Below are 20,321 nucleotides of genomic sequence, written 5' to 3'. Positions count from 1 at the left end.
AACAGCACTCCCCTCCCTCCCCCTCCCCGCTTTCCTCCTTCTCCCCTCCCCCTCTCGCGAGCAACCGTACGGGATTCAGCCAATCAGTGTGCAGGAGCGAGGCAGAGAGGAGGGTGGAGCGTTGTGATTGGCTGATAGGGGACACGTGACAGCGGACAGCGTATCGACGGCTACTACAGATGAGTAACCGTGAACGAGCCGTCTATATGAATCATCACCGTAAAATGCACATGGCGGCTCCTGCCGCTAGGGGGCTCGTGATCGCAACAATAGCAAAAGAAACTTTGGTCATTTGATGTAAGTTATTAGGGGTTATTAGATTAATTAAAGCAGTGGCACGCCTTTACATTTATTTAAAAAGCTTAAAATGTGAATATTGAACATTTGTGATACTTACAGAAAACACGTGATGGCAAATAACATGCTGTTTTTGATGGCAAATAACATGCTGTTTTTGCCATCTTGGGATGTGATATCACATCCCAAGATTTTTATTACAAATAACCATTTATCCCAATTACATACACAAACTTGCCTGCATGACTGCAAAAGAAAAGGGAAAATTTGAAAAAACAAATTGCTGAATAAAAATTTTTTTTAACAAAAATTATTGAGCAATGTCAAATTAGTTCGCTCAGTTAACTCATCTAAACACCCCCCCCCCCCCTTCCCCCCCACTACCTCCACCAGCTGTCCAGTTCATGCTTCCCTGAAAACCTCTGTTGCCATTGACAACAGCTGCTGTCCAACACACCAACCACAGATCCCCAGACACAAAACTATTGGTCGCCGGGATTTATGGCCCCCTCCTCCTATTGTTTGGGAGGGGGTGTGGGGGGGGGCATGTTGGGACGTGTAGTCCGATCAGGGGGTGTTTTGGTGCAGACACCAGTGTGCCCCTGGGAGGAATGTTAACCCCTGTTCTCGCCTCTCTGCTGAGATGTTTACGTGTCAGTGAGAACAGGGGAGTGTATCACAGCCAGACCAGCAGGTCCGGGCATTCTTGGCAAGCCCGGAAAAAGATATCCTCTGTCGCTTTCCTCCAGGCCTGCACGGAGGGAAACTCCCACCCCTCAACAACAGGAACTCCACAGCTGAAGGCCGTGGTTAAGCACACTGGCAACACCCCCGTTCTTTCATCCCTCCCTCCTTCCCTCTCTCTCTTTCCTTCCCCATTTCTTCATCTGATCTGACCATCCTCTCGGCCCCTGCGGGTCTTGAATTAGCACCCTCCTCACCCTCCCTACCAACATTCTGAGTGGGATTCCAGAGCAGACAGGTCACAGGTGCCACACATGGAGTTATTATTATAAAGTAGAAGCATCGGTCAACGCTGACAAAAATCCACAGCGGGACGTCGTTACGTCATCGACCTGTGAGGGATGGTGCATTCCAGGAGGTACCGGGGGACGAAACGTAATTGATGACATTTGGGGGGGCCCCGTTTCTGCGCCGCCAGCGTCGACATCTGTTCCGATGATGGATGAAGATTCCCCTCCTGACGTTTGTCTAATTGGTGCAAAGACAAATGGATGCAGATGCAGGCTCCGTGGAAATGAGACCAAATCATAATCGTCTTATATATAAGGCAAAGAGCTTCCAGTGGCACCTACAGACATTCTTCCCTTCTTTAAACACAATAAAAGACTCCGTATCCATGCGTCTGCACAAAACTACTGTTCCTGGGGGACGCCGAGGCCCCCGCAGCTGGAAAACAATGGAGCACCTGTTCTGGCTTATTTTGACTCAATGGACGCATAACGTGGCCGATACGGTAGCTGTGGAGCAGAGTGACGGAGCTAAGCAACGCGCTGGAGGTAGTGGGGCAGTGGTGGGGCAGTGGTGGGGCAGTGGTGGGGCAGTGGTGGGGCAGTGGTGTGGCGGGGGATCTGGAATGTGGGGCCTGAGTGTCACAACGAGGTCACGCAACTCCACTAACTCTGTCTTTTCTGTACGGTACGGCTCATTGGCCCTTCTGAGCTCTTTAACTGTACGGGAGAGTCATTTGATCTGGGCTGAGCAAAAAGTGCTGTTTGAAGTGAGATGAGTGCTTGTGTGTGTGTGTGCGTGTGCGTGTGTGTGTGTGTGTGTGTGTGTACAGATAGAACATTGGGTGCATTGTCATGCCGCCTGAGTGCCAGATTATACTATCACCAGAGGAATTCCGATTATTTCCCTGAGTGGGTCTATCAGCGGTGGAGGGTAATTAGACCAGAGCCAATATTTTAACATTTTGAGCCCCCTCCACCCCCTCCACCCCCTCCTTTAAAATCGCTCAAGCGATAAAAAGGTCAAGAGTTAAAGAACAAGGATTTTTTTTTCTTTTTACAATAAAAAAAGCAAAAGCTGAATACGCAAATATAGAAAATCTCTCAGGAAAGGTTTGAATTGTCCTTCTTTGTGAAAGATTATTGAAACTTAGAGAACTAAAGAACAAAAAAAAAAGATCCAAATAGAGCCAGAAGGGGGGTCAAATGAAAATAGCTTGTTTTGTAACTTTAGCGCGCGGATTCAGACCAAACACTGCTGCCACTCACTCGTGTGATTAGATTGGAGCTGTTTTCAAAAAGCTACATAGTTGACCCACAAAAAGAGAGAAGATCAGATGTTTTTCATCAACTGTGACAACTGTTCCGCCCGGTGACAGCCTGCACGTCGGTCACCAGTGACGCGAGGCTCCAACGTTGGGTAAACAGCGCCACCTGTAGGGCGACACCTTCCATCGTCCATCTTCTGCCACTTCCATTTAACTCAATTCCACACAAAAGCCGGTTGTTGTTCCAAACAGACTGAAAACGCTGCACTTCCTGCTGCTTTGAAGTGGTGAAGGGTCAGTACTGGCCGTTATCTGACCGTCAGCCTGCTTAATATGAAAATAATTCGACACATAAATTATTTGAATCCTCTTTATTATGAGAGAAGATGTGATGCATGAACTACTGATGCGGAGCTGCAGGTAATCAGCAAACAGGAAAATTAACAAGAAGGACGGAAACACACCGATATGAACATTAAACGGAACGCCGCATGTCTCCATCCAATAATAAACACATGAAGATCCGATTGTGGGCTGCTTTTGTGCATTGATACAAATTACTCAAAGAACACGCCGATTCAAAAACTCACAAGAGATAAATTTAAAACAAACTGTCCCCTTTGAATGATGATTTAAAAAGTGTATAAATTTATAAAGGCATGGGGGGAAAATCCTCCTTACTGTGCATCCAGACACGACTTACAAGCCTAAAAACAACAACATACACGGGAGTTGTGCGGAGGGAACATTTCTCCCCATTAAACACACATGCACGATCCGAGGAGCATCGAAAATCCACTCAGTTCCAACATGGGAGGCCTTCATCCACAAACAATTAGCACTTAAAGGGTCGGTGGGATGGGGAGTGATGATAGTGCAAGTGAGCAGGGGAGGGGTTTGGCTTGCCCCCCCCTCCATTTGGTTCTCCTAGATCGCTCTTTAAGCGTAGAGCGAAAGCTCCAGTCGGAACCCATCACGGCCAGATCTCGACTCCTTCAACAGGCCACAACCGGTCTGAAACATTTAGAAATGATCATTGCAGCACACCAATATTTTCAAGTCGTGACCACAAGAGCCGTGCAAATACAAATACTGGCAGCTGATCCAATAAATCCGCGTCTCAGTTTTAAAGCGTTGGCACATGGGTTGAAAGAAACGCTCCCCTACCACTGTCCATGATGAAGACCAGGGATGCCGGAGGGAAGAAGGAGCATCGTCCGGGTTGCGCATCGGCCGCCTCCGCGGCTGGCAGCATGATCACAGCATGTAAATGATGTAGGAGAGGAAGACGAGGCCCATGATGGCAAAGAACATCAGCATCAAAATGTCCACCATGGTGAGAACACGGTCAGAAATGGACGACGAGGACGCGACGATACACAGAGAGAAAACAGACACGGCAGCCGGTGCAGAGGATCGGAAATGATCGGAACCATTCGGGCGTTCTCGGAGCTCAGTTCGCCCCTCCCCCCGCTGGTCCAAAACAGGAAGTGATCGATTGGGACGTTTTCTTACCATTTTCCCCTCAAGAAACATCACAAGTTTCAGTCATAAGTTGAACCTTTATGTTTTCTTAGGTTCAATATAGAATCAGGAATCATCGAGAGAATCAAGATGAGGTTACAACCTCGTTAAAATGGTTTTAAATGGCGCTCTTTCCATTCGCAAATCAAGCTTGCTAACGCTAACAATATCGCTGCTGAGTCCAGGCCCAGATACATTATATTTTAAAAAACATTTTAATTCTACTAAAGTTTTATACCCCCGAACACATTAATGGGTTTAATTTCTCCTCTTTAAAAATACTAATTTTAACGTTGGGAAAATTTATTTTAACTACAATACAGTATACATTATTTTATGAGATAATTACGAACCTGCAGTTCAACACAGCACAAACACCAATCTGAGAAAAAAAAAGACATTTTATTGAATCTGCGGAATCATAAGTACAATTTGAAGTGCTGTAACAGAGCAACAGGAGATGATATCAGGTCCTTAATTCTGAGTATGCATCCAGAATGAGCTGTAAATACACGCGTATGTCAATATGCATATGGTATCTTTATTTTTTTTTCTCCATTTAAAAAATAATTTTATCAAAAATGCACAAAACTGGTCTGAATGCTGAACCCAAAAGTGGAATACATGATTTCACTCTGCAAAGTCTACAGTATATAATCAGTATCATAGAAGCAGGGAATGATTGATCAGAAGCGCAGGAGCCTACAATAAAGGGTGGAGGAAAGAGGGACGTCAGCAGACGGGTAGAGAGGACACTATGTATAAAGAACCAAGGCTGATATGAGTTAACACTTCAGTAGATGAGCCAGAGCACAAGGGTGGAATTTGCTGCAAATATCAAGGCCAGACCCACAACTTGCCCCCGCTGAACATCCCGGAAGGCCCAGAGCGACGCCGTCCTCTGCTTCGCACATTCCAATCATCGCAGGCACAAATTTGGCTTTGTCCTCGGCAAATTCATCCTGAGCCGCACTTAAGGAAACGCCAGCTGTCTCTGTCAACGCCGCCCTTTCATCAGAAACACCAGCGGGTCCAAACAAAAGTCAGATCGGCTGCAATCTGGAGTAACGGGAGTCAATTAAAACAAAAGAAGAAGCCAGGAACAACACTCTACACTTCAAATAAAACCCTCGATAGTTTCCAATCGCCCAAGAGCGAAAGACAGCAGCAAGCTCTGCCTGCGTCCCACACCTGCCCCCTCGCTGAGGGATTATAGAAGAACGGGCAGATTTCGCTCAGACCACCTCTAAACCGGTTCACCCTTCTGGCGTTGGCTCTGTAACCACCTTTCCCATGACATCGCCAACTTGCACCAGACTTTTCCCACATCGTCCCCCTGCCTCCACAAAAAGATACACGAACCACTTTAATCCCGGAGCACCATGAGCTCTTATCTTTGTCATACAAACACAATCCTACAGTCACCTACAGCTACATAATCAGGGCTGTTTTAATAAAGCAATACCCCCCCCCCCCCAACCATTTGTGTCTGTGATGGATGATTGCGGAGTAAAATAGTGTAGACGAAGACAAGAGCCTGATGAGAATATTTACACCAAAATGAGCTAGAATCTCAGGTTCAAACTTAAATCATTCTGACCAAAATCAGTGGTGTGGGGGTCGTAACCAGCAACTGAGCTCTTCTGACCTCATGTCGATTTGCTGGTTTACTTGTTTGTTTTTTGTTTTTTTTAAAGTTACCTTTAGGAGAGAGATGAAGGAATGATAACGTAGTTAAAACAAATGTCGAGGAATCAACGTCTCACAACGAATGGAAAAGAAATGGAATGTTCTCTCACAAAAACAGGAGGAAGGATTCAAAATGGAGGAAAACCAGATAAACTTGTTGTGCTTGATTTCCCCTTTCTATGTTTTTTTTTCTTCTACTTTCACGATCCCGACAGTTTAACAATAAACACTGGATTTTTAATCTAAGGACTGAAGTTGCGTAACGTGATTGAGGGTCTGCCTAATGTCTGAGCTGACGTCTCGCTGTTGCCGTGAGCGACGGACAAGTGTCCCCCAACTTGTCCCTTAATCCCTCCGGAATCTGGCAGCGGCAGGAGTTGCAACTCGGTTAGGCTGGGACGCCAGTTTCACATTACCCACAATGCATTGCCAAGGGTGCCAACTGGAGCACGATGACATCGAAACCCTCCCAGTTGAGTCTGATGATAAGCTAAATGGTGCATCAGCAAAAGGGTTAGAGGTAAATGGAACGTATACCAGTGGATAAAATTCAAGCTTAGTTCTGACAAGACTGAGATTCTACACTGTGTTTCCAGTCCAGTTATGATCACACTGAAAATTTAAGAGAAAAAACATATGAAAACGACACACCCACTCACACGCAAGTACATGATTTTTCAAACCTTTTTTTTTTTTTTTTCTTCATATTTTGCGCGATGTTATATCACCATGGTTACGTGCCTCGGCCGGGATGGAGGCTTGTGTCATGATGGGGGAGTCTGGACATGCTGAGCTGAAATTTGCTTTCCAATTCGATTAAAACCGAGCCAGGGTGGGGAGAAACAAAAAGGACGACGGGCGTCGGCACGGACAGATGGCAGGAAGGGAGGCGGACAGACAGACAGACAGACAGACAGACAGACGGACGAGTGGAGGGTGTCTGAGGTGGAGCTTCACAGCAATCGCGAAAGTGAACAGGTGGTGGTGTCAGGATATCACAGGACAAATTAGGGAACAGGAGTAAAATCGATAAAGCGGCATTAAGATGAGATGGCACTGGGCTTTTCTTTCTTTCCCTCCTCCTCCCTTCCCCCTTTTCTTTCTCTCTCTCTCACTCAGATGTTATTCACGTAATTAGCAGGCAGCATGCCCTGCTGGCCCGTACGCTCCACGCGGCCAAACATCCAGCCCTCGTCAATCAGGTGCACATCCACAATCACGTCCCCGTCCAAGAAGGACACCTCGTCGTCGTCGGCGGCGGTGTAGTCGTACATGGCCCGGCAGCGTTTCTGCGGACGGCGAGAGCTCGGGTGAGACAGCTGATCAAATGTTTGCCGACACATCCTGACCTGTTGACACCTTTCTGCTATTGTGTGGGAGGGTGAGGAGGATTTACCCCGGTGGAGGAAGGAGGGGGGGCGCCGGCCTGGGGCACTGGTGCAGGAGCAGGCTCATATGGCTGGGGCACTGGTGCAGGAGCAGGATCATATTGGTAGGTCTGGGAACTGGCAGGTGGCTGAAAATCAGCTGGAAAGAGAGCGCATGTCGATCAGAGGCGTCAGTCTCAATTAGAGAGGCACTTTATTATTATACGAGGATCTTTATTCTGATCACCAACCGTCTCTAAAGTCTATAATCTAATCTGGAAGCGGCACCATTTTCCAACTGAGACATCACCTGAACACAATCTGATCATCTTAGTAGATATTTTACTTTATGTTCAGATTTATTTTTTTTTAAAGGCACAAACAGTGATTGTTTTTCATTAGAACATATTAATTTTGTTAACTATTTTGATATTTGAGTGAATTAAAAAAAACCGAAAAAGTAACTTTCTGTAAAGCAATAATCTGGAGACTATCGATCCCATTTTGGTAACATCCACCGAATAAAGATAACTTGATTATGTGGCGAAACAATGAAACAATGTTGAAAGAGGCGGCCTAAAATGAGGCCTCTTAAGAGAGATACCTTGGTTGTGGATGCCTGGTGGTGGAGTATCGTCCACCATCCTCTTGCTCATATCCTCATGGTACTTAATCTGTGAGCAACAATTAGAAGCAATTGAGAGTTAAATATCTGCAAGAAACTACTTCAAACAAGAACTTGGCCACCCTGCAGTTTCGTTTCTATCCACCAGAGGTCTCCCTCTCTGTTCTTTAGGACCCGTATGTTTCGAGGTAATAGGTGGGGCATGCTGTGTGCAGCAGAACCTCTCAGGAAGTGACTCGACCGGCAGGAAATGACATGCGTGTAGCGGAGAGCAACCCTAACCTACAGTTGCATAGCAACCCTGGCTGGCATCAGGAAATACAGGAGAATATACAGGAAGAACTGGTAAAATGAGTTATAGTAAGAGAGAGGATGATTTCAAACAGATTTTCCAGTTAAATATTCAAAGTAGTACGTTCAGACAGGATCAACCTCTCACCCAACGCAACAAAGCCTATCAGTGTTGTGCCATCGGAAGAGGGCCGTACTGATGAAACAGGAAGTGACTCCTCCACGGCCGCGCCGACCAAATTGTCCTCCTCATTAACAGGCCGATAACACAGTGACTCAGTGTGCCGGTCAAGATTTACAACCCCGTTGTGTCCACGCTTACGCTGGCGCTGAAAGAGCCCAGTGTTGGCAGCGCTGGCGAGGCGTAAATTAACGGAGTGTAGAGGATGACGGGGGATTGTAGAGGAAGTCACTGAGTGAACGCCCAGTGTTCTCAAGTGCAATATGCTCAGTCCGAGTGTGTAAAATAGATTATTTTTGTTGTGTTTTGAGGGTGCGCAGCAAGCAGATGGCGTGGGCGTGTTGGGGTGGGGCTGCTGTGGAATTAAAGATGTGGAATTAAGGCTTGACAGGAGGAATGCTGAGGGAGAGTGGAGAGAGTGAAAGTTGATGACAAGGGCAGAAACACTAATAAAATCTGGGTGGAAATAAGCAAAAAGGCTTCACGTGGACGATAATCTGAGGGGTTAACGTGGGTCTGAGATCATCAACCACCAACAGTAACCCAGATTACACATGTTGTTCATTAATCTGGAAGTAAGTAACTCAAATCCATCCTGCTATAATCCACCTGTCACCTTGTTGTGGGGGGGTTTGTCAGCATACAAATACCCAAGTGGGTTAATGTGCTGCTGCTTCTATTTCTTCAGGGAGCCAGTGAAGGCTGGTTTTCCTGGACTCACATCGCTGATTTGTTGCTGCGACTTCTTCAATCTCAGGAACTCCGGTGTGTCCACGACCTGGGTGGCTTTCCCTTTATTCTTCTCAAAGTCCTCCTTGTAGTAAATCTGCAATTAGAAAACAATGCAAATATTATATAGCACGGTGCTCAAATGAGAATTCATTAGAAGCCCGAACAAGCAGAGGCTACAGGAACGCACATTAATAGATGCTTTGACCTACATTCCTTCTGTGTGCACAGTTTAAGGAAGTAAACACACAAAAAGGAAATATTATCTTGATATTGTGAATAGACGCTCTGACGGCATTTTTACTTAAATAGCGTTTCATGATGTAACGGAGCGGCGCTGGCGGGCGTCCGTGTCACCAGCTCCATTTGCGACTCTTTCACAGTGATGCTGACTTCCTGTCAGTTGAAGAGGGAAGGTCTGAACGTACAGGTTGTGGTTGCAACCATACATGGTCATAACGAGAGGCGGTGGAAAATAAAGTCAGCGCCTTCTTCGCCTCTTCCCACCCTCCTGCTAACCCCCGGGGCAGGGGGGGCGGAAATGTCCGGCCCATCCCTCGTCAGATTGGTATCAGAAATCACAATGCCCGGTGCCTTCTCCTCCGACTTACGACCGCGCTGCAGGTTCCACGCCAGCAAACAGGAAGCAAGGCACATTATTCCCCTCTAGGATGAGAATGGAAAAACCCCCACGCTTGACCTTTATCTGTTAAAACTAATTTCACCTGTGCAAATCCAGCAAGGCCCTCAATTTGGCCGCCTTCTGACATCCGACGCCACCGAGCAGACAGCTGACCGCGCAGTTACGGCGTGTGCACAAGGCGCGCGTGCGATGCAGCGCAACCGGGGCCGTATCTGCCATGGCGCCTGGAAGCTGGGTGGAGGCTGATCCTCCTCAGGAAGTCACGCACGGCCGTGAACAGACTCCTGAGCAGGATTAATGCGGCCTTGACCCATCTTTGTCCTCTATCCTCGCTCTGTAAGTACCATCTTACACCCGCTTTTGATTTTTCAGCCCTTTTGTCTCCGAGGGGTCTCTGGAAGCAGCTTAGTCTCCACCAATCACAGCTCTGCTTTCAGACCCCGCCCACCCTTCGGCCCCTTTATTCATTCATATTTTACTGCCTCAGTGGCAACACATAGGACCCCAGCTTTCCCTCATTATGAGCTCTCTGCTTCAATTTGCATTCCTTCCAGCTCGCCTCCAGGGATTTTAGTTTTATCTCCTCCTTTTCCTCCTCCCTCTCTCTTCATATTTTCTCTCTCCTTTCTTTCATGCCAGTCTTTTTGCTCTCCATATCTTCCACTTCTTTATATCCCTCTTTTCTCTCTTTGTTTCTGTAAAGTCTTGTAATGAGGTGTGACAGGTCCGGCTACCATAGCGATGGGTTCCCGTAGCAACACACCAGCAATGGTGGCGTGTAGTTGACTGACCACAGTTCTCTGTAAACACCTGAAACTTCTTTCATCTGGTTCACGTCTCCTAAAGGCCTTTACTCTAAAGCATGACAGGGACATAGCAAGTATAAAAATGACCTTTTGCTTGAGGACGTCTGGCTCATGCGCCGTATTTCCCTTGGTTATTTTGATTTGTTAGTACACCCGGAGCCATATTTACCTCCAATTTAAACCACATTCTCATTAAAAAGGGAGCTACCCGATGATGTGAACCCCTCTCGATGGCACGCGGACATGAACACACACCCTTTGTGTAAAGCTCACACGTTGTAGCCATAATAATTTGATAAGTGCAAAGATTATTTTAGTATATGTGATGTATGTTTCTGAAGGGGGTTTAGTTGAAGGAAAACACCATCTGTCCCTCAATCTCTTAATATCCCCCTTCCTCTCCCCTCCCCATCGTTCCATAAAACCCTTCCACGATCATTTATGCTAACACATATTTTGTTGTTGTGTGTTGTTTTAAATAAACAAGCCTGGACTCATGAATGATCCACACAGCTACATCTACTCGTGGAGCAACGAAAGCCCGCACGGCTGCATCCAAGGTCAGCTCCCACTCATCTGCTGCTGCAAATAAGAACGTTTTCAGCGCCGTTTTAACAGCGATTTAGAATTTCTAGCATCCAAAGACAGCCGGTGCTTAAAAAACCTGCAATTCTGACTCTGGTGGAGTCATTTCTATTAAAACATGACCCAGTTCAGGCAGATATTTTGGTCCCATTAGTTTTTTGTAATTATAATAGACTCGGGTCTTTCCCATTTTAGTGCATGTGGGAGGGATCTGTAGTGGCGTCTTTTATCCTTACAAAATAAAAGTGCAGCAGGTCCTGTGTCATAATATTTAGCAGTATAACATTTATTGGGCCATATCAGTTTGTAACCCTCGTAAAAAGCCTTAAAGACAAGGAAACAAGGGTTGTTCCATATAATAAAAGTGCTAATGTCTGTATTACATCACATTTGCACGCTTCTGAGAAGAATGTCGTCGTTTCCGCCTTCTGAGACTCGCACAAAGGTCAAGATTTGCTAATAAAGGAACCGCTTACTGGGTTTTTTCTGTTTTTGATTAGACAGGAGCAACAGGAATTTTAGAAAATTCCCCTTAGAAACCTCACCACCAACAGAACAACATCTTTCTGTAAAACGTACATCCAAATTTCTTATTTGACCACCATAACCCTGCATTCATAAAGCTGCTGCGTGAGCACAGACCTCCCAGCTCTCTCTTTGTCTCAATTTCACGGTTCACAGCGCAGAAGCTGTGCTGAACGTTTAAAGAATGTCTGAATTAGAGATTATGTTGCGGGTATCAGATTGCTGAATACTTGAGAGCTTGGCTTATTATTACTATTATTTGAATAAAATAGTTACTTGGCTCTGGATCTGGCTCTGCTTTTTGAGTCGGAGGTTCTCTGGAGTGTCGGCCACAGCAGTGAAATGTGTCTTGGGGTAGTGTCTGTAAAATAAACACACAACAGCACAAAAAGTGTCAGCAAACATTCAACACAAGTACACTGTGTCCAACTTTTAGTTCAGCTCAAGGCATCATTCAAGCAGTGTGCCGCCTGTGGCCCCACAGTGGAGGTATTTGTTATTCAAGGTGGTCTCGAGGGTGAGTTAAGAGCCCCTGTAAACAAAAAGCACGTCAGTGTCGCACACAATGCTCTGTCAGTGGGAGCTGAGGTGGTCTGAAAGGAGGAAGTGCAGGCAATCTCTGTGTTGGGGGATTAGAGCCTCAAGGTTGCAAAGTTTGGGAGGAGCAGGTGCAAAAAAAGATTTCCAGTTTTACAACACACACACACACACACACACATATGCATAATCACACACAGTAGCTCAAGGAGGGAACGGCACACAACAGAGTCAAACAGTGGGTGAGTGTAACTGGTGTCACGGGCAGCACCCTCCGGCGGAGCGAAAACTGAGCCTTTTCTCTGAATGGGATTTTCTCCATGGTCGCGGGTCCACGTCCAGCCGGCCTTGAGCTGCTCGGGAGAGAAAGTTACGCCTGGAACACAATAAAAAGATAAATGTACACAAGCAAGGATGAACACGGGGAAAGGCGGGGCTTCCACACACATATGCGTCATTCCAAAGCCATTCGTCTTATGGCAAACCCACATGCACGATCCGTCGGAGGCGTGTGCATGCAATGCATACTCTACGATGCTACTTTATGCTGGGGGCTCCTGTCCTTTCTGTTCAGAAGGACTCGAAAGGAGCAAAAGTGTGGGGCTGAACTCTAACAGGAAAGAACGAGCTCTTGCAGCTTATATAACCCTTCATATGGACTGCATTTCCCAGAATGCCCCAGGGCAACGAGTGACCTCAATCGCGATCTCTGCCTCCGGGTATCCCATTTAGGCAATATGCTAACCACTTCCATCACAACATGGTAAACAAACTCAAATTAGCAGTTCGCCTAACATGTTTATAGAAATGTATATAAAATGGCTGCGGCGGGGAAGAGTGCGGTTGGACTTTTTCCACATGAACGGCTTCAAACAGCAAAGACTGATTATAGCTGCCATTTCAGGCACAGGGATATAAAACTTGCAGCCACTCCTGCTTTGAATAAGGACACACGCAGGTCGGAGCATGTTCACCACGGGTTCTGAAGTCGGCAACAACTTGTTCCCACCGAGTATCCTCACAAATATCTCATCGGAGAGATTGCGCGTCGGTATGAGCACACACAGTTCCCCCTGAGCAGGTGACGTCACGTGGAAGTCCACGGCAAATCTGGCGGGACCGAAACGTCGTCCGCTGGATTAAAGGAAGACTCAAAAGTCTCTTCATCAAAGCAGAACCAGAAAGCAGATACGTGTGCAACAACTCTCTGGGGCCGGGCGTGTCTGCCTCGTGGTGGAGCAGACTTCCACTCCAGCGGCTCGTCGCTGGTCGAGGCAACGCTTTCGTACCGCACGCCCACACAAATGGCGTCTGTGTTGGCGCCGCTCCACTGTCTGCGGAGACCTTTAAAAACCGTCCTCGCGCTTCAGCTTCAAGAAACTGCTACACAAACACACACCGGGGTCGCAGATGCAGTATAAACGAACTGACTGGGTCCTTGTAATGCTCGTCTGTGCGCAGCCAGGCTCGCATATTTAGTCTACTCGGAGCTGCGAGTGAGTCACAAGAACACTCGGTTTTCCGTCAGGGTGGATAACAGAAGCTTCATAGCAAAATATCAAGGCAGCGTGGGTGCGACATGCAGAAGCTCTGTAGACCCTGTGGATGCAAAGGGGGGAGGGAGGTAAATGGGGTGAGGTATTACTGATGCCACACGTGTATAACACACACACACACACGTACACACACGGCCTACTGTTGAAGAAGGAGAGGCCTGTTTTGTAACAGGAACCAGGAGACGCGGGGACCAGCTTGACCTTGGGAGACCTGGAAAGTTTGTAATTGATCACTGAGCGGGGGGAATTCACAGCATGTACAATCCATGTCACAGGGAGGCAGAGAGGTCTTTCCCAGCACACGTTTTTAACCACTTTCAATGACAAAGCAGTGATATTGGAGCTAATTTCAGACCGGGAGCTCTGAGGACAGTAATGACCACGCTGACCTGACGATGACTACAGCTGGCTCCCAGGAAAATCACTATTTTTCGCTCTCCAATTATCTTCCCTCTTCAATCTCCCACAATTGTCCGTGATTGTAGCGTCTTTCCCAAGGAGGAAGTGGGAGGGAATTAAAGCGAAAACAAACAAGGCCTGCAGTAGATCTCAATTACTCAGGTCAAATATAAAGGAGGACAATTAAAGTAGTTATCCCACAGACTAATAAGAGAGAACACGGCTAGCATGGCTCTTAAAGGGGGAGGCTCTCCCGCTTTCAAAGGTCTAATGATGTTTACGTGAAACGGGATCGTTCAAAACACACAGAGAGGGATAATAAACAGGATCTGAAGGGCCTCGGCTCCTGTGTGGAGAGAGGGAACAAGGCTCCAATAGGGAACCAGACGGTTAACGGAAGCATGAAAGCCAGGCTGGTCTTGTTAAAAACACTGAATTTAGAATTCTTGCTGATTCCACTGGCGAGTCATTTGACCCACGATCAGATAAGAGTTGTGGGGGTTGAATCCAGTGTCACGGGGGTGGGGTGAATGCAGAATAGGGACGGTTTCAAAAGCAGTCAGAAGGCTTTAACGTCAGTAGCGGTTAGCTGTGTCTCGGCGATTTGCTGTCGAGTGTTTTTGGAAGCGGCCGGGTTTTTGAATTTTATTTTAAGCGCGCAAGTGAGAAAACCAAAAGGAAATTCTGCTACGACCACAGTATCAAGGTGACATCATTGATACCTGTGAAGACGGGAATAAAAGAAGCCAAATTCCACCAGAGAACTAAGAACACGTCTCTGTATTTTCCACTAGGGCTGTGAATTCAGTGCAAGCATGACATTTCCATTCATCTCTCCCAAACTAAGAAGCCAACCCAAGGAAAAAATACAAGAAAGAGCTTGTAAGAACATGAAATAATCCCTTCTCTCCAAATTCCATGTTTGAGGCTCCAACTCACAAAGGGGGAGAAAATCATTATTGTAATGGAGGAGGGGGGAATTCCAGGAATTCCTGATGATCTTTTGGTGGACATGCTAGTTTTCAGAGTGTCCATCCGTGTCACTGTAGAGGAACTTTAGGAATTTCCTTTGTTGCCACCCCCCCACCCCCTTTCCTAATGGGAAGGAGGGAGGGAGGCGCTCACTTTCCCACACAGGCCCGTTCTCTGGGGGGTGAGGGGCTGGACTACACATAAACAAGAGTGGAGGGGGAGAGAGAGGCCTGAGATGGGTTCCAGCCTAGCTGCACACATTTAGAGTCCAACGTCTGCCTGTCTGACAGCTTCAACACCGCTGGGATCCAGGGCGAGGGGAGAAACACCAGAGACACCCGATCGATGGACACATAACGAGAACTTACGCATTGCAGTATGGTCTCTTTTCAAATCCTTTGTAATTCTTCATGTTTAGAGTCATCTTGCAGACCTCGCAGCTGAAGCATCCTCTATGCCAGCACTGTAAGAAGCAGAGAGAAAATAATGAAGAACTCGAAAGGCGCGAAACCCCCACATCTTCGGGTTTGTGTCATTTCACTTTCGTGAAAACTGTGCTGCCAACAAACGGTTAACGACGCGTCAACATCCTCTTTTGAAAGCAAACTCGGGCAAATGAGGCAAAAGTTTGATCGCGTGAACAACTTGATGATTTCAGGCGTTTCGGAGGGCGTTCTCGGCTGCTGGGGAGGCCTTTTGCTTTCTCTCCTGTCTGTCACCTCATCTTCATGAGGAAGATGTGCCTCCATCTCCCACAACACCCCCCCCCCCCCCCCTCTGGCACTGTGGACTGACCTGTGGCCTGAGGGTTGACAGAGGGATGTGAGCACACTGGAAAGGAGGAGGGAAGAGGAAGTGAAGAAGCAGGAGGGTGGGAGCGAAGACTGCAAGGACGGGAGGGGATTGAGAAAGGGAGTCCTTAGCTAACGTGGCCTCGGGGCGTCTCACTCTTTCTCCCACTCTCCATGGTTTTCCACACCAAACACAAACCTTCCACAGCCAAATGATGGATGAAAGTGCGGCTCCAAGTCCGAAGCACGGCAGGATTTCCTAACAAATCTACCTCTGCGATGCTGAAACCCCCCCCCCCCCACTTCAGTCCACGTGCGCGGAGCAATCCCACGTGTCCCCGTGGACGAATTCTCGGCGATGAATGAATCCACTGCACATTCGCGTTTCGGCCTCGGGTGGACGGGAGACGCGACCCCGGTGGCTCTTTCAGTCTTGGATCCATATTATACCGCCCGGTCTGGTATGTGTAGACAGTGTGGGTGTGTCTGTAGCCAAGGTTATATTAAAGAATAGAAACAACAATGGTGCGATCTACGACCAAACAGGCTGCCAACACCCAACAGCTAACCGGGGGGGGGGGGGGCGTAATGTTACTCTTTAGACCCTCGTCATTGTTCAGCTGAGCGATATCCTTCACCAACATCGGCACAGCGCTGCTCCTTCCTCTGAGTTGCAGCTGTTAACCTTCAGCCTCTTTTCCATTCAGCATCGGTGTATTATTAAACTCATGTCCTCATAACTGAGGGACAAACCGACCAACTAGCACGTGATCCAAACACAGAAACCCAAACACAAACGTTGCAGGATGAACAGCCAACTGGGACTTTGACACGCCGAGTCAATATTGACCTTAAATCTGTGCTCGGGCCTCTCTGAACCTGCAAACCCCCATTTAAAATGGTCCCTCCTTGTCACCTTTCTAGTGTACCTTCACAGCGGCGCCATTGTCCTTGGAGTGTTTGGTAAAGATCATCAATAGACCAACAACAAACAGCACACACTGGAATGTGGTTAAATCAGGAGGGGCCACAGCTAGCAAGGCTAACGCGGCTAGCATGGCTTTTCTTAATTTAAGATGTGGGAAGTCAGAAAGGCCTCCCCTTGTCCAGCTGCAGTAAAGCCTGGATCACTGATGTAGGATCAGTCAGCTATAAAATGAGGACAGTTCAGAAGTTAAACATCCACTGAAGGGGGAAGAAAACCAAAAAAAAAACACCAGCGCGTCATAGCGTGGGTACGGCTGAGGGGCCTGTTGTGTATGTAGGTTATACGTGTCAGCGCACGAGTATGTCAGAGGGGATCTAAAGCAGAAACAGTCAGTCAGGATCACAGTGACAATAAAACCCCGGAACAACCCAGGAAGCCATCAGACCTTTAAAAAGGTCTGTGTAACATGACATAATGAATAACTATTGCGAGAGTGGCACCTGCAGTTGCTAAATACAGGAAGTGATGGCCCAACAGCGCATGCCGACTTCAGATGACCCGTTGACTAGGGCCTTTACCGGGCCTTTATCGCATTATCACAGCTCTAAGAGGCTGTAAATACCTTTAAGTCAAATATTTATTTAAAGAGCTTCATCAAATCTGACCCGGTGACCCGCTCCGGGCCGAGACTATCTGAGCAGCGCGTCGTCAAAGAATATTCGAAATGTCACGGGACACTGGCTTCAGCTCAGACAGGAAACTACCTCATTAAACATGCAGGTTAATTATTAGCCTACCCGATGCTATTCATTTAGCTGGTGGGAGGACCTAGCTAGCTCCTGCCACATCCACCAGTTAGTCTGACACAAAAGGACCTTTCACCCCGATAAAAGCCACGAACTCCCCCACCGCTCAGGTGATTGTGACTGTAATGTGCGACTGTGAGTCACCAAAGGGAGGTGAGTAATGCTGGCCGGACAGATTCCTCACCTTTCATCATTTGGGCAACGTGAATCAGCTCAGAATGATGCGTCTAAATATAGGCCAGGCGGCAGCCGAGTTCCTCCTGCACCGGCGGACCGCAAACCCAGAAACTAGCCGCGCTAACACGCCCTCCTGTCATTCCCCCAGTGATCGCAAGTAGCACGAGAAGCTACGTCTACGATAAGACAGACGGGGGCGTTCAAAGATGGAGTTCACCAGCAGCTGAGAGCAGGGCGGCTCGATACAACGGGGAGGTGGGATGAGACTGCGTTTCAGACCGCTGTGCTTTACACACTCTCCACGGCTCACTCCACAACACACACTTCCTGTCTGCTGAAATACCAGATTACTATTGCACAATGCCGAGTTAAGACAAAATGGAATTCTGCATCTGAACTGGAACCACTGAAGCATGAGGACATTCCGATGTATAAAGTGGGACTGCGCCTAAAAGCCTCAACATGTTCTCTTTAACATGTTTAACGTGTTCTCATTTTAGAAATGGAGCAGAACAACGAGAAGAGCCCTAAGGAAGAATGCGCGGGTTTAAACAAGCATTCGAAGCAACGAGGGAGCTCGAACGGCCGCGTCTAAACCCGTCAACCCCGATCAAATTCACTTCCTGTCTCTCCTCGGCCGCCTGTTCCCTCTGCTGGGCCCAGCCCTGCTTCACCCGGCACGAAGAAAAACAACACAAGCCTTTGTGTTTGAGTTTCCCCCGCGGCAGACGGTCAGGTAAAGGTGTGGACGCGGCGGAGGCCGGACCTGCACGCGAGACAAACCGAGCGCAGACGTGGCCCCAGCTGATCAACAGAGGCTGAGAAGATGGCGTGCGTGCGTGCGTGCGTGTGGCTGCAGACAGGCGAGGCAGTTTTGGTGTCTGAAGGTATGAGTGCTGATGTAGAATGGCACCAAAGGCAGACGTGTGTGTGTGTGTATGTGTGTGTGTGTGTGTGGGGGGGGGGGTGACAGACCTCTGGCTGAGCATGTTTTATCTGAGCCTCTGATGGAATGCATACAGCTTCAGGCCAGATCACAAATCACAACCAGAGTGCACATGTGGCAATTTGGTTATCACCAACCTGGCATGTTTTATTGAATGATATAGACCCCCCCCCCCCCCCACCCCCACCCCGGTCAGAGGCAGTCTGGGCGAGCCCCGTTATCCCACCAGGAAGTGAGGCGACTACAACCGACCTGCTGCGTCTTCATCCTCTGATAATAAGCGCGTCCCCGCAGGGATCGGTTTTCAGGGGCCTTGCGGGGATCGAGTAGCAGGATCACCTGCACGGCCCGAGCCGCCTTTGTAGCCACGCGTAAACACCGCCATCCATATGGCAAACACGGACCCCACCCAGCAGGTCGGTGGGTTGGATCCCATCTAAAACTGGGAGAGGACCGTTGTTAATGGTGGACCCGCGGGGGCCAAACGGTGGCTCCAACTGTTGCTCCCCTGGGAATAATAACCCCCAACCGGGGTCTCCGCGGGTCAGAGCCGCTGGGATTAGAGTCCCCGCTCAGGTTGGCCGAGCTCTTTCGCCTGACGACCGAACCAAGGTGGTTTCACTAATCATTCCTGACTCGGATTAGCCGGAGCCTCGGACGCGGGCGTCTTCTATCGGGTCCCCGCTGTCATCCAAAGAAAAGAAAATCCTCAAATGTGGCACCGAGTTGCCCTGAAATACTATATTTTAATAACATGTTGATAAAAGTTAATCGGGGAGGGGGGGGGGGGACTCGCAGGACAATCTCACATTTCCGTGCGTTTTTCCTCCAAAGCGGTGGTGCCAGGCAGGCCCGAGCCAGGCGAGCCTCGCTAACGCTTTGTGAGGGGCCGGTTTGAGGTGGGCGCCGGCCTAAGGCGGCACCCCCACCCCGAAAACACCTCAGCCTCTGGGTCCCCGTGGGTTTAAAAGACGCAATCGCCATTCCGTGGGCCGAAGCGTCGTTTCTCGGAGCCGTCGCCTCCGAGACGTCGAGCTAGCCCGCGTTGCTAGCGAAATACCTGTCGATTCATTCGGAGGGGGCGAACGGGCAAAAGGTGCGTTTTTAACGGGACAAACCGGCTCGGTTCGCGTCGGGAAAGGGCGGGCGACGTTGAAACGACACGAGAGGGGATAGAGCGGCGGTGGAGCCGGCCCACGGCGTCCTTACCTTGTCCAGACAATTCAGTCTTTCCGTGGGGTAAACGATTCGATCACATCTGCTACACTTCGGATTCATGTCGGAGGAATGCTCTTCGGGCTAGCTTGCGGGGAAACCGTTGGACGTTCTGGTCGCAGTTTTGCCCACTTCGGAAATAAAAACACGCGCACACGCACTAGCTACGGTCGCCGATCGTGCCCAGTGGCATGTGTGGAGCAAATCCAGGAGAGGGTTATTGTTGTAGCCGCCGCACAGCTGGCTGTCAGTTCGCTACCCAGACACGGAAAGCGCGCCGCCGCGTCCCCCGCTCGCACCCCTCCTCCCTCTCTCTCGCCGCTGCGCGCTCCCGCGCAGAAAAGGAACCGACCGCTCTGATTCATTATTTTTGTACGTTAAAGTGGCTTTTCAGGAGCAGATTTACAACACCTTCACCGCCACTATGATCATTACTACAATTAGGGCTCGGTGACCTGCGAATTGCTCAAAAACGGAGCGACACCATCTGCGA

At 48.5% G+C, this 20,321-nt stretch overlaps 1 protein-coding gene and 1 long non-coding RNA gene across 2 annotated transcripts; one reads left to right on the top strand and one right to left on the bottom strand.

Annotated features, from left to right (window-relative positions):
- Nucleotides 1–4,441: 4,441 nt before the first annotated feature.
- Nucleotides 4,442–20,114, bottom strand: lasp1 (LIM and SH3 protein 1). The gene is made up of 7 exons (XM_011604192.2): nt 19,823–20,114; nt 15,334–15,428; nt 11,778–11,862; nt 8,935–9,039; nt 7,721–7,790; nt 7,146–7,276; nt 4,442–7,038 (listed from the first exon to the last, which is right to left on the bottom strand). The coding sequence occupies exons 1-7, from the start codon at nt 19,889–19,891 to the stop codon at nt 6,865–6,867; spliced, it is 729 nt and encodes a 242-aa protein (XP_011602494.1). The 5' UTR covers nt 19,892–20,114; the 3' UTR covers nt 4,442–6,864.
- LOC115249792 (uncharacterized) lies at nt 17,590–18,476 on the top strand. The gene is made up of 3 exons (XR_003888424.1): nt 17,590–17,643; nt 17,816–17,922; nt 18,168–18,476. It is a non-coding gene; the product is annotated as an uncharacterized lncRNA (long non-coding RNA).
- Nucleotides 20,115–20,321: the final 207 nt, after the last annotated feature.

The sequence above is a fragment of the Takifugu rubripes genome, chromosome 5, assembly GCF_901000725.2.
Source record: "Takifugu rubripes chromosome 5, fTakRub1.2, whole genome shotgun sequence".
In the NCBI taxonomy this organism is placed as follows: Eukaryota; Metazoa; Chordata; class Actinopteri; order Tetraodontiformes; family Tetraodontidae; genus Takifugu; species Takifugu rubripes.
Note: the sequence above shows the minus strand (reverse complement) of the source record. Positions and strands in the feature narration are given on the sequence as shown.